Below are 13,175 nucleotides of genomic sequence, written 5' to 3'. Positions count from 1 at the left end.
AGAAAGATCAGAGACTGTAAGCCTGAGGTAGAGGCCCTCGCCAGAGTCTCGAACCGGGGACTGGCTGCAATGACCTGAGTCTTGCATGGGCAGAATGAAGCCTCACTCTTTCTCAGCTCTGCGTGATTGTGGATGGGACTGGGGGCCGTCCAGGGCACTCGACAGTGATTCCAGAAAAATAGGAACTGATGGAAAGGCCAGTCTGTGCCTGCCCCAGGGACATTTCCTGAGAGTCCTGGGACAGTCACGGTCCCTCTTGCTTTGCTGAGCTCATTGGCCATTCTAGACCTCAGGGGCAGAAAAGCCACCAAGTCTGAAGCTTTCTTCTTACTTTCCTGTACGTTCCAGAGATACACGAACCAGCCTGACTTATGGTTTTTACATGGCTTTGTGCTTGCTTCCCCAAGCTCCAGAGAGTATGAAAACACTGTTAGAATCAGAGGATGGAGACACTGTATACTACGGGTGAACAAAGCTGGAGCATTCGCTTTGCTGTATGTATTTAACCAACGAACACTGGTTAAATTCCTGACAGGGCAGAACCATTAGCAGATTCAAGAGAGAAGGTTCTGTTTATAGTATTACGGTACTTGAAGTCATTGTAGTAATAATCAGAACTACCATACACAGAGCGCCCATGAGATGGTAAACAGGTTACATGCATACAGTTTTTTTTTAAGTAGGTTCCACGCTGAGGGGGCTTAAATTCATGACCCTGATATCAAGACCTGAGCCGAGATCAAGAGTCGGATGCTGAACCAACTGAGCCACCCAGGCGCCCCTACATGCATACATTTTAAATTCCATCCTGCCTGAGGTACCGGTATTTGATGCCCATTGTAAAGATCGGGCAACTGAGGCTCAGAGGTGACTGCTCAGTAAGTTGTAGGACTGTGATCAGAAGCCAGGTCTGTCTGGCTCTAAAACACACATTCTTGCCCCAAACCACACTGCCTCCTTGTGCAGGACAACTGTTCTCCGAGCTTCAAACAGAGCTAAATCTTGATTCCAAGTATCAGCATGCGAAAATCCCAACTGACCCCTGGTGTTTGCTGTAAAGTGTAAGACACGAAATTCTAACCTAGGCACTCAGGTCCAAAATGAGGCGAGAGGACTTGAGGTGAGAGACAAAACGATCACAGGGACAAGAAAACTAGCCCCGACTGCTGGCTGCTTTCACCTGCTTGTTGTTCTGAGGGTCAGAGGCCTTTGTAGGTCGCACCAAGAAATGCGCAGCCCGTCCCAGAAGTGCCCGCAGAGGCTACGGGCCTATTACAAAGATTCCCTTGTACACAATGTTTTCTGGTTCCTCTCTTCAAACTGCCTTCGGTATCAGAGTCCAGTCACCTAAGAAAACCAGTCTCTGTTACCATATAGGCATTTCTTACTCATGTGCTATTGGACCTAAATGAATATTGGGTTTGATCCCCACTTTATCACTTCAGTCTACTTCCAGAAACCAAATCCACTGATAAATCATAAAGATTTCCCACCCCAATGCCTGCTGAAGACTCGTAAAGAAATTCCCCAAATGAGAGCTTTCCAGATGCTCAGAGAAATGACGAAAGTCCTCAGAGGAGGTATAGGGCATCCCAAGGTGGTTATTTTCAAGGGGACAACGTCTGGCTATCACAGGTTCTGGTGCATTAGTTAAAAAAAAAAAAAATCATACTGCAACTTAAAATCTGCAGTTAACTGATAAACTGTGGTGGGAAATCCTCACATCCAAACAGAACGCTGCCGACTGCCTTATTTCTTGCGTGGACATGCACAGTCTGTGGGGCGCTAGCTCTCGGTGCTCCCTGGAAAAGGCGCATGGCTTACCTGCTCAAGAAAAGAGCTTCTGCTTTGCACTGGACACGTGCTGAGCCTGTGTTCCGCTATTCCTCTGGCCTTGAAAACCAGCAACTTGCTCACCACCAGCAATGGAAGCCTCCCCCATTGCACAGAAAATAAATTTCCAGGGAAGAACCTCAATTTACCTGCATGCTTGTGGGGATGCTGAAGGCTTCGTTGGCTCTGAGGGTTGTTTCCCTGCTGTAAGAAGAGTGCTGCTCCTTTCACCATGAAAAAGCTCTCACTTAAGCTGGGAAGGATAAAACCAGAGCACAGTCAGGCTGGAATTCAGAGAGGAACATGGGCAAAGACACGCAGCAGAGGATAAGCTTTGGTGCAGGCAAATGTCACATACGATGCACACGGGACGAAAGGGCTATTCTGATAGTTTTGCGCTGCACTCTTCCCTCACCTTCGCTACAAGCCTGCTGATGGAGTCTGTGTGATGAACTCAGGCTTCGGCTAGAACACCCGAGTCCTTGGGGCTCTTGCAAGGCTGACAGCCCTTCCTCCTGCAAGATACTCTAAAAGGATCTCCCTGCATCACGTCTCCTAAAGATACAGAGAGCAACTCTCTGAATTTTGTGAATTTTTCGCACTCTCACTGTGGAATCTTTGTGACTCCCTGACTATGACAACTTCACTGATCTTGGTGCCTTCCCTTGATTGGAATACGAAGAAGAGGAAGTTATACTTTCACTGATTTGCATCTTAACAAAAGCCGGTGGTTACTGACCCCGTGATTTAGCTTCGTCAAGGTTACAGTGTCACTGCTGTGGTAAAGAATCTCCAGTTGCCACAATGAATTTCTCAGCAAAAGGAACCTTTGGTTTTTGTTATTTTAAACCAGTAATAACATTGACATTTGACATACAACTTGAGAACGTACGATTTAAATTTTAAACATTTCATGATTTGGCTATCAAAAAAAAGTCTTTAGCTTACACAGAAATTAAGACTATAAACTGACTGTATTAGCTACTAGTTACTACCAATTACTCAAAAACACTGTTAATGCTGCAAATTACCCATAAATTGCACTAAAATTATTAACACTGATTTTTTTGGGGGGCGGGGGGAGGATTGGACCACCTACGATTATCTTCTTTCTGCTTCTTGGTGTATCTTCCAAATTTTCTATACCGAGCAAATATTAACTTTTTAAAAATGATTATTTTTTATTTGATTTTCAGAATAAGGGAAGACATATACTGTATGTTATAATGGAAAAGCATTTTATTTCTATCAATTTTGTGAAAGATCATAGTTCACAACAAAGGGAACTGTAAAAATCATTAATTCTGTCTTGAGCAACCAATTAACATACACATGATTTGAAGGGAAAATCTCCAAGAAAAAGCAGCACTTTTTGTGTGCATTTGTTTTAACAGGAAGCAAATCGATTCCTGACAAATACAGGGACATTTTCTGTAAATATAAAAAAAGCAAGATCACCTTCTCCCCAGAAGTCTAACGTTAGTAGTTAAATGTTCTAAATCCTGGAATAAAAACCTCAGCTAAGTCTAATACACAATTCTAGAAAACTCACCACATTGAACTCAGCGGCTCCTGGAATCAGAAAAACAGTGATCTTGTATCATATGAAGTCTACAATAAAATCTGTGCCTTCTGCTGGTTGAGTTCTCACGCCAAAAATAGTGACTCTGCTCAAATGCCCAATGATAAGGCTCAGGGCTGCCTCTCTTGGGCCTTTGAATTATTGACGGTTTTGTAGATTTCACTTACCAATCCTTTAACATCCATACAGCTTTTAGCTTTTCCTCATTTAGTATCCCCAACTGTGGGCCTGGGACTCTTGATCTCAGGGTTGTGAGTTCAAACCCCACGCTGGGTATAGAGATTACTTAAAAATAAAATCTTAAAAAAAAAAAAAATACGGAGGGGCGCCTGGGGTGGCTCAGTCGGTTAAACGTCTGACTCTTGATTTCAGCTCAGGTCATGATCTCAGGGTCATGAGATCGAGCCCCGTGTTGGCTCCGTAATGGACATGGAGCCTGCTTAAGATTCTCTCTCTCCCTCTCTCCCCGCCCCCACAAAAAAAGAAAAAGGAAAAAGGAAAAAAAAATCCATACTGACCAGAAGCCCGAACACTCTGGAAACAGTCAGCCATTAACGGTGACCTTTGCCTTGGAAATCATGAGCAAAAATTCCCCTTGGTTTCCCTTACATTTCCTTTGGGAAAAAAAAAAGGGGAACAATGCAAAAGAATAGGCTGGTTTTATCCCGTGATGGCTTACAAGGCCAGTTGTTTCTCAGTGTTCCTGTGACTGCTAAAGAATCAGAGCCCCCATCTACATATGAAGTCAGGGGCCGCGTGGATGGGGGCCCTGGAACACTGCGGCTGCCCTCCTGGCAATGAGGCACCAGTGTTTACTGTAAAGAGCAAGATTTAAAGCTGCTGGGAAGCCCACAAAGCACATTCTCTGTCCCAGGCCTGTGAGACCGCCCTGCATCTGGAGAGACAGTAAGCAGATGCAGCCCGAGCGTGACCACATACGATGACTCTTGGGGCCAAGAGGCTGTAGAGCACGGGCGGTCACAGCATTTACAGAAACAAAATGCAGATATTCCTTGTGACCCCGTTTCCTGTCTTCTGCTCTGAGCTCACTCCAGGCCCTGAGCCTCACGCATCCTCTGGGTGGCTGATGAGAACACCGTTTCCCGCTGCCAGGGCTCCATGGGGTTCTCTGTGCCAGGCTCCTAATACAGGGAAGCGTGGTACCCCGATTTGTGAGAAATCCATTTTGGCGGAAAGCCTGGGTGGCTCAGTGGGTTAAGCGTCTGCCTTCGACTCAGGTCATGATCCCAGGGTCCTGGGCTAGAGTCCTGCGGTGGGCTCCCTGCTCAGCGGGAAGTCTGTTTCTCCCTCTCCCTCTGCCCCTCCTCCCCTGCCCTGCTCATTCTCTCTTTCTCCCAAATAAATAAAATCCTAAAAAAAAAAAGAATCCATTTTGGGGATGGCACACCCACTTTACTAGGTTCTCGGAGCAAGGAAGTACAGACCTACAAACCACGCATCCCAGCTACAGAAAAACCAGCCTTCTCCCCCAAAATGCTGTCCTAAAAAGTCTGTGACTGAAGTTCCAGAAAGGTCAGACCCAGACCAATAAAACAACTGTTTTCCTCCATCGCTTTAAGAAAAACCTTGATGGGAGAGTAAAAAACGAGTTCAGCCCAGCCCTCCCTGCGCCACCTCCCCCCGCCCCCCATCACCCCCACCCCAACGCTTTTATCTCTGCGGTACAAATATGTTCTCAGACACTGGTCACCGTCCGTTTCAGGAGATGACACAAGCATTAAGAGTTTTCTACAAGGCACTGAGGACAGACGAAAAACCCCAGCGCTCAGAGCATAAACGGCCAGGGTCCTCCAGAAACCGATTCGTGGCAGGAACAGAGAGGTCGGGTGGTGATACGTACTAATTTGGGCTGGAAACCTCCGAAGAGCGGAAGCTGTGAGCTGGCTGAAGGGAGACGCAGAAGTCCGTGAAATAAAACACGTTCATGACAACCGGCTTCGCATCTTTAACTGCCCCTGAGCGCCTGCCCTGCACTCCCTCCGGAGAAAGGGAAGGAAGGGGCCGGAGTCCCCGTGTCCGGATGATGGTCCCACCCAGAGCACGAGTGGCTCTTGTGGGACTCTGGTCTTCCCCTGATGTTTGGGTTTAAAAAGGCCCTTGTCCCTGCGTATCCAGATGAAAGAGGGCCATTCAGAGAGACCAAAACAGCTGAAGTTCCTCTAATCACTTCACTCCTACGGGTTTCTGTGGGCCTGGGGAACAAGCACCAGGGTGAGCATGACATTGTGAGGGAAAACAGCTGGCCACCAAGGAACAGATCCCGAGCAATGAGGACCCCATTCTGGTTGAAATCGACAGCCTGAAGGACTCCTATTTCCGTCAAATTGCCACCCATTCACCCACCAGTGACAGTCGGCAGCTGCCGCAGTTAGCCCATGTTGTCAAAGCATTTTGCTTTCTGAACATTCTTTGGTCATGCTAATAGCTGCCTGAGGAGGCAAGGGGGGGGCATGAGGGGGAGAAGCCAGGTAGAGGGACCCGCGTGTGTACACACAGGAGGAGCTTCGAGAGCAACAGGCACGAAGGGCAGGGCAGGCTGCAAAGTTTCCGGAAAGCGGGCCCAGGTCCCCAAGGGCCTGGCATGAGACCCTGAAACCCCGCCTAGCAGGAGCCAGCAGGTGCTGCCTGCAGCACTTCCTTGGGCCGGTGAAACCAATCAAGGACACGACCAGCCACCCTGCAGGGTAGACTGGGATAAGCACCCAAAGAAAGGGGCCCTGCTGGTGTTCGGAAGAGGGGAGAGGGGAGCATCTAACTGGTGGTTTTTGGAAGCTTCCCCCAGCTTCCGAAGGATAAATTAATCCTCACAAGAGGATTAAGTGGGGGCACATACTACCAAGATTCTGCAGTGGAGGGAACTACAGCTTGCCCAGGAACATAATAACATCTTTACAAGTTGGGACGGGACCCAAATCCCTCTGCCCCATGCCCATCTTCATAAGGCCGGGAGTGCCCCACGTCCCTACCAGCCCGAGGTTACCCTGACGTCACCTCTGCCCCTGCCTGCCCTGGCGGCTAACTGCAGGGCGGCCGCTTTGGCTTTGCTAAAGCACATGTCACTGGGAAGTCAGAATACCGTCGCTCGGCAGCCCTTCCTCCCAGCAGGTGAAGGCATCGCGAGAAGGGAGAGCAGGCATGAGTCAGGGAAACAGGACTCCCTGTCAGAGCTCCCCTACCAGCCCTGGGGGCAAGCAGGAGGCCCAGGGGGACCACCGCCATCACCCCGCCCACAGGCTCCACCACGGTTGTGAGGTGGGAGATGGCCGTCCAGTCCCTGTGGATTCCAGAGGCAGAGTTCTGTGGGCAGCACGGGCCCGGCGGGTGGAGAAGCTGCCTTCAGGGCAGGCTTCTCATCAACAGCACTGTCATTTGCTGTCATTTGCTGAGCGCCTGCCGCGTGGCAGAGACCATGGCCAGGTGCGAGGCTACACCGTGGCGTCAGCTCCCACAGCTCTGCAGGCCAGGCGGCGTTTTGTCCAAATGACACATGAAGAAAGCCAGTCAAACTCCTGCAGCCTCCAGGAACCACCCCGTCTTTTAACCAACTCCCATGGGGGTTCTGGGGCACACTGGGCTTTAAGCAAATAAAATGCAGTGGTCTGGGAACCCATATTTCTGGGTTCTAATTTATGTTCTACTCTACTCTTGGAAGCAGCCAAAGAGGTTAGCCTATAAATGCACCTGCCCATCTTCTACCAAACACTCTTGGTCACAGGGTCCTGGCCTTTGAAAGGCAGCCCCGCATGAGGATATGAAATGACAGTAACAAAACGGACACATCGGCCCTGGGATGGGCTCTGCTGTGGACAGAGCATTCTGGCTAATGTCAGGCACTTGATCTTCATGAAACTTCCCGGCAGGCCAAGCCATCTTACAGATGAGAAAACAGGAAGTTACTGGGGGTGCCTGGGTGGCTCAGTTGGTTAAGCGACTGCCTTTGGCTCAGGTCATGATCCTGGAGTCCCGGGATCGAGTCCCGTATCGGGCTCCCTGCTCAGCAGGGAGTCTGCTTCTCCCTCTGACCCTACCCCTTCTCGTGTTCTCTCTCTCATTCTCTCTCTCTCGCTCTCAAATAAATAAAAATCTTTTAAAAAAAAAAAAAAGAGAAAACAGAAAGTTACTAAATGGTATGGTTTTAGTATTTCTGATGCTACATCTCACCCAAAATCAGAGAATCGGAGCCCCAGGCATAGGCTCTGAAAAGAATCCCAAACTGATGGGGACTGGCCGAAACGAACTGAACTACTTCTACATGGAGATCAACCCTCGAGTCCCTTGGCTCTGCACAGTGATGGCTGAGGGGACTGTGGTTTGTCTAGCAGGCGCGATGACAATTCTAGGGAAAAAAAAAAAAAGGAATGAATGTAAAGTTGTCACCACAGAAAAGGTGGGTGCCGGTGAAGGCTCCCAAGAGGAGTTTCCGTTAATTTCATTTAGATGAACAAGTATTTGTTGTGCCTGGTCAGTGCTAAGTCCTGGGAATGCAGAAATAAGCCAGACATGCCTCCTGCCTTGGAGCGAGATTACATTCCAGGGGGTCGGATGGACGCAGGGCAGGTTCCGCACTAGAGGGATCTACAGGCTGCTGCAGATGCATGCACATATGGACATGTGCATATACACGGGAGGGGCGCCCAGCACAACCTGGGGGTCCAAGGAGGTCTTCCTGGAAGAAACGCCACCAAGCTGGGCCTCAGAGGATCAGTGAAAGCAGAGGAGGGGAGTAGGGAGCAGGAGAGTAGGAAGATCACGTTAGACAAATACCCCATGACAAACAGAGGAAGACCTGGTCTCTGCTGTAAAAGGCTCCACTGTGAATTCATAAATGTCTATTCTGGTTTACAAGTCAGTTCCTTGTAAGTTTGGTTAGCATAAGTTGGTTTCTCAGAACTTGACCATCCCCTGGTGTGCTAATAAACTGAAGTTTCGGAATGCGCAAAGTTAAGAACCAAACCTTGGGCCTCAAGTTGAGCCATCAACCTGTCAACGTCAGGTCTCAGCCCCTGAATGCTTAGTCCACCAATGGCACTCAATGAGTGTTGTTTTAAATAAATACATGTTAATGATACCTTCCTCCTGAATGGTGCCCTAGAGTTTTTGGAGAGCTTGCCCCTCTGTTTTTTCACTTAATTCTTACAATTTCATGCTTCTGACGAAGGGGTCAAGACATAGAGAAGAGGGATGACTTGTTTGCGGCCACGTGTCTACGAAGCGACAGAGCTGCACTGAGAAGCTCCACGTTCGGCGTCCTGCGGCAGGACGCCTGGGTCAGAGGGCACGATGGCCTACCCCGTGGCTTCAGGGTGGCGGGCAAAGCTGGACGGATACAGACCCCATTCCTGGCAAAGTGAAGTTTGCGAAGGCGGAAAGATCGGAGACTTAACTATTGGCTCTCCCTCACGTCCTTCCCTCACTTTGAACTCCTGGTCAAGAGTCACCAAGACCCCAGAGTTGTGCCAAGGCCCTGTTCTTTTTTGCTTTGTGCTTCACAGCTCGGCAGGGCCTCGTCCCAAACACCATCCTTCAGAGCATTAAGAATACAAGTAACTCACCTGATACACCTCCCAGCGAGAGCTCCCCCCGGTGCTCCCCTACACACAGAATGCTGAGGAGAGGGAAATTCCAGCTCTGCAGGCGTTCTACTGCGGGAACGGGGTCACAGGCAAGAAATGCTGGCAGGGCTCAGTACAAATGTCTCTGCTGCTGGGGCATGTATTGTTTGGCTAGGAGGCGTAGGCTTTTCTCAGAGAGAAGGAATGTCCGAAAGTATTTCAGACAGTAAGAGACATTCTCCTTCATATCAACGGGTAGGAGCGAGCAGCTCCTACCAGGAATATGCCAGCAAGTTCACAGCAGCAGGATTTCCCCCCACCCTGTAGAGGAAAAGACTGCAAATGATGGGCCTGGAGTTAGCTCTCCAAACCTTCGGATGGTTCCTTCATGCACCACCCCGGCAAGAGCCCTCAGGCCCCCTGCCTGTGGAAGCTTGAGCTAGTGCTATCTTCCTCCGTACATCTGTAAGCCCCCTGAGGAGGGCAGATGACACAAAGGCTGCACTGTGCTGGAAACGCAGTGGCAGCAAAGACAACGTCGCCAGCCAGAAATAACAGGCGCACGGAGGAAATGTTTTTGAAACAACGCAAAAATTCCAAGGACAGATGATCTCAACCGTCCCAGGTCCTTCGCCCTTTCTTTTTGGTATGCAGCCCCATCCACATTCATTGGCCACTGAGTCCTAACCTTTCCCGAGATCCTTTCCTCCCCAGTTCCTCAGTCACCATCCAGTTCTGGCCCCCTTGTCCCCGTGATGAGCCATGCCACATCATCCCCTGGGCCCCGCTGCGCATCTGGCCCTATGCTGGGCACTCAGAATGTTCCTGCAAGACAGTGGACATGCTCTCTACCTGCACTGTCCAAACGGGGAGCCACTAGCCACAGGTACCTCCCGAACACTGACAGTGTGGTAAATGTGACCGATCAACTGAATTTGTCATTTTATTAATTCTAATTAAATTCAAGTTGAATGAGCCGCATGTGGCTAGCAGCTACGGTGAAAGGCGGCTCAGCTTCAAGAGCTCTCTGTCTATGGAGAACCAGGGCACGGACCTCTTGCCTCCAATCCACTGCACAGATCCTAACCACAGCTCTTGTTACACCTTTCTTGGCTCCAGAACTTTCAAGGATGCCACATTATCTGTAGAATCCAACCTGCTTCTGCTAGCTTTCTATGGTAGCTACAATTAGCCGTTATATGTTGCTGACCTCAATTTCACTCATCTGACCCTCTCTGACCTAAAGGAGCTCATAAAACAATCAGAAAAAGTGATTTATAATAAAAACCTTCCTCGTATGACCTTGTACATGGTTCCTCCCATTCTCCACAAGGTCTCTGTATTCTCTGTGCGGCCGTCCTCATCGACTCTTCTACCCTGGCCTCGGTTCGCTGCCTTCTCTCTCTCCTGTCTGCCTCCCCACCGCGTGCCCACCTGCCAGTGTTCACGCCTTCTCCGGGAAGCCCTCCCTCGCCACCCCAGCAGCCAGCCGTGGCTCGCCCTTTCAACATCTCTTAGCACCTTCTCTCTTCTTGCAAGTTAAGGAAGCTGAGACTTAGAGGTTAAGTCACTTGTCCAAGGTCAGATACTTAGGAAGTGATAGGAACCTAAGGCCCCTGGTTCCCAAGCTGTGTTCTCAGACATACTTACTAAAACTTATGGTGAAGTTATCCTCACGCCAGTGTATCTGAACTTCACAGTGGGACTCGACGGCCAGGACACACGTAATTTTCTAAAGCTCCTTCCTTCCTTACCCGGCATTCAGTAGACTCTAATACTCACCGACAAACTCACTGGGCTGGCCTCCTCTTCAGTTTCAAAGCACTGCATGACTAACTCACCATGGGAATCTCTAAGCACCTGGAACATGGGGTGCTCACCACCCACAGGACGCACTGGACACCTAAGACTCAGCACATAAAGGCTCTAAGTGGACAAACAGTCACCTGGTGGGCAGGCCCTCTTGGCAGCCAAGGGCATCGAACAACACAACCACTAAGTTTTCCACGTCACCTTGAGCGTCTCGACAGCCAGGCCTATGACTTCTCCATCTCTGGATCCCCGAGGGCCCAAAAGGCGGTGTGCACTCAATGAATGTAATGCTAATAATGAACATCCTTGTTGAATGGCATGCTAAGCAATTTATACATATTAACTAACCTAATCCTCAGTGTCTATCTTTGAGGGAAACTGAGGCTCAGAGAGGCTGAGCTGCTTGCCTGTGTTCACAGGGCCAAGAAGTGGAAGAGCCAGACCAGGCAACCAGGAGGAGGACTCTGATGCACTGGATCTCTGCTGAATGGACACCTCAGGAAAACAGCACCGATAATGCTGACTTCTCCAACATTCAGGCCCAAGACCATCTGGCGGATCGAGCCAGGCAGGCATCTGAGTCGGGGAGGGGTGCGGTGAGCAGGGCTGGGAAGGCGCCTATGCAGAGGAGAGGTGGCTGCAGAGATGGGAGGCTGGTGACAGCCAGGGAGACCGATCAAACGAGCAAATGTTTTAGGGACAATTTGGAGCCAGGTTTCGGATGGTCAGGGAGGGAGTCACAAATACGGAGAGAGAAAACGAGAATGAACTGTGAGATGTTGGATCAGAGAGGAAGGTATCAGTCTGAACTCACGGTTCCCAAAACTATTTAAATAGATAACTAGAGATGCGGGTGTGTGTGTGTGTGTGTGCATGCGCACATAAATACACACATTCCCTAATTCTGCCCCCTGAGAGGGCCCAGGGAGGGAAACACCCTCTTAGTAATAAACACACCTTGTAAATTCCATTCTCCACTAAACAGAAGCAGGGCACCTTGGACAAATGACTGATTCCAGATATGGGGCAGAGAAAGTACAAGATGAGGCCTGGAACACCTGGCATCAGAAAGCAAGGCAGTACTGAAGGATGGCAGAGACAGGTCAAGGGTCACAGAAGCCAGCTTGAACGTGACCCCAGTGGCCAAGTCGGGGACTTTGAAGTCAATAATACAACCAGTGGGTTATAAACCATGGGATAAAACAGACAAACAGGAGTCTGTACAGATATAAATAAACAGACAAGTTGACAAGGGATGGGATTAACATAATTTCCAAGTATCGCCCCCACGAAATACTTTTTAATGATAAAGGGGAAAAGAAGAACCATATAGTAAAGGAGCCACACAAAACTCACCTGAGTACCCAAAGTGAACAGCACCAGGAATGGGACAAACCGAAATCGCGTGCCCCCTGGCGGGATGCGAGGCAAAGTGCATAGTAAGGTTCCTGGGCTATGCCTGCCAGGGAGACCCCCACCTAAATCTAATCTCCAGGGACCACCACATGAACCTAAACCCAGGGAAAGTCTATCCCCTGCATAGGACAGGCCTATTCCCTGCAAAAGTGTCCCATTCACAAGAGTTAAAGAAAGACGGAGGCCATGTGCTAGAATGAAGGAGACTCAGGCAAGACACCTACAAGCCACATGGACTCCTGAACTGGACCCTTCCGTTACAGAGGAGGTTAATGAGTCAAAGGGCAGACCTTGATTGGGCTCTGAGGGTGAGATGGTGGTAATGTGTCAGGGTCGAGGATCCAAGGTCTGCTTTGTAGGAGGAGGCCGTTGCCTATATGCAAAGGGTGATGGGCACCAGGCTGGCAACTTTAATCTCAAACGGTTCAGAAAAAAGGTCTTTGTGTAGAACTTTCCTGTAAGTTTTATATTGTTTCCAAATTTAAAAAACTATTTGGAAAATTTCCACTTAATTGGATGTGGGGAAAACACTACTTGTAATTTTTCTTTACTGACAGGTGATAAAAGCTTTTAAGACTACTTTAATGGTAAAAAAAGGCAAAAAAAAAAAAAAAAGACTACTTTATTGGTCATTGCCACTGGCATACTTCACGGCCTTTCTCTTCCATCTTTTGAAGACTTTTATACCCTCACCAATGGAGATCTCTACCTGCCTCGGGACCCTTTTCCCATTTTCCAGGATGGAGGCAGTCTTGCTTCGTGTGAGGCAGCAGAGAATGATGGGAAACTCTGCTCTCCCAGTTCCTCCTGGTCTTTGTGCATCCAGAATTTGGGGCCCTCATGCACACAAAGCCCTGACCCACGTAAAACCTAATTTTAGCATTTTCCTGCTTGAGACCACACTTCTGAAACGGCGGGAGGCCAACCTGCCTGTGCGAGCCTCCCATTGTGAAGGGCAC

At 49.2% G+C, this 13,175-nt stretch overlaps 1 protein-coding gene across 7 annotated transcripts in view; it reads right to left on the bottom strand.

Annotated features, from left to right (window-relative positions):
• Positions 1-13,175, bottom strand: part of SSH1 (slingshot protein phosphatase 1) — a 59,233-nt gene that overhangs the window by 31,137 nt on the left and 14,921 nt on the right. For 2 of the 7 annotated variants that reach the window (XM_045887454.3, XM_045887452.3), the window contains exon 3: positions 1,983-2,086. The exons of 1 other annotated variant lie outside the window; for it this stretch is intronic. In XM_045887454.3, the coding sequence (XP_045743410.1) occupies positions 1,983-2,086 (104 nt within the window). Of the gene's footprint in view, positions 1-1,982; positions 2,087-3,385; positions 3,542-3,582; positions 3,891-5,276; positions 6,079-8,988; positions 9,447-13,175 lie in introns of those variants that run through there. 4 more of the 7 variants (XM_064578546.1, XM_045887453.3, XM_064578545.1 and 1 more) reach the window with 4 other exon arrangements.

The sequence above is a fragment of the Mirounga angustirostris genome, unplaced genomic scaffold, assembly GCF_029215605.1.
Source record: "Mirounga angustirostris isolate CCGP_5_RB_7025 unplaced genomic scaffold, mMirAng1.0.hap1 SCAF_14, whole genome shotgun sequence".
NCBI lineage: Eukaryota > Metazoa > Chordata > Mammalia > Carnivora > Phocidae > Mirounga > Mirounga angustirostris.
This window is presented reverse-complemented; position numbering and strand designations above follow the sequence as displayed.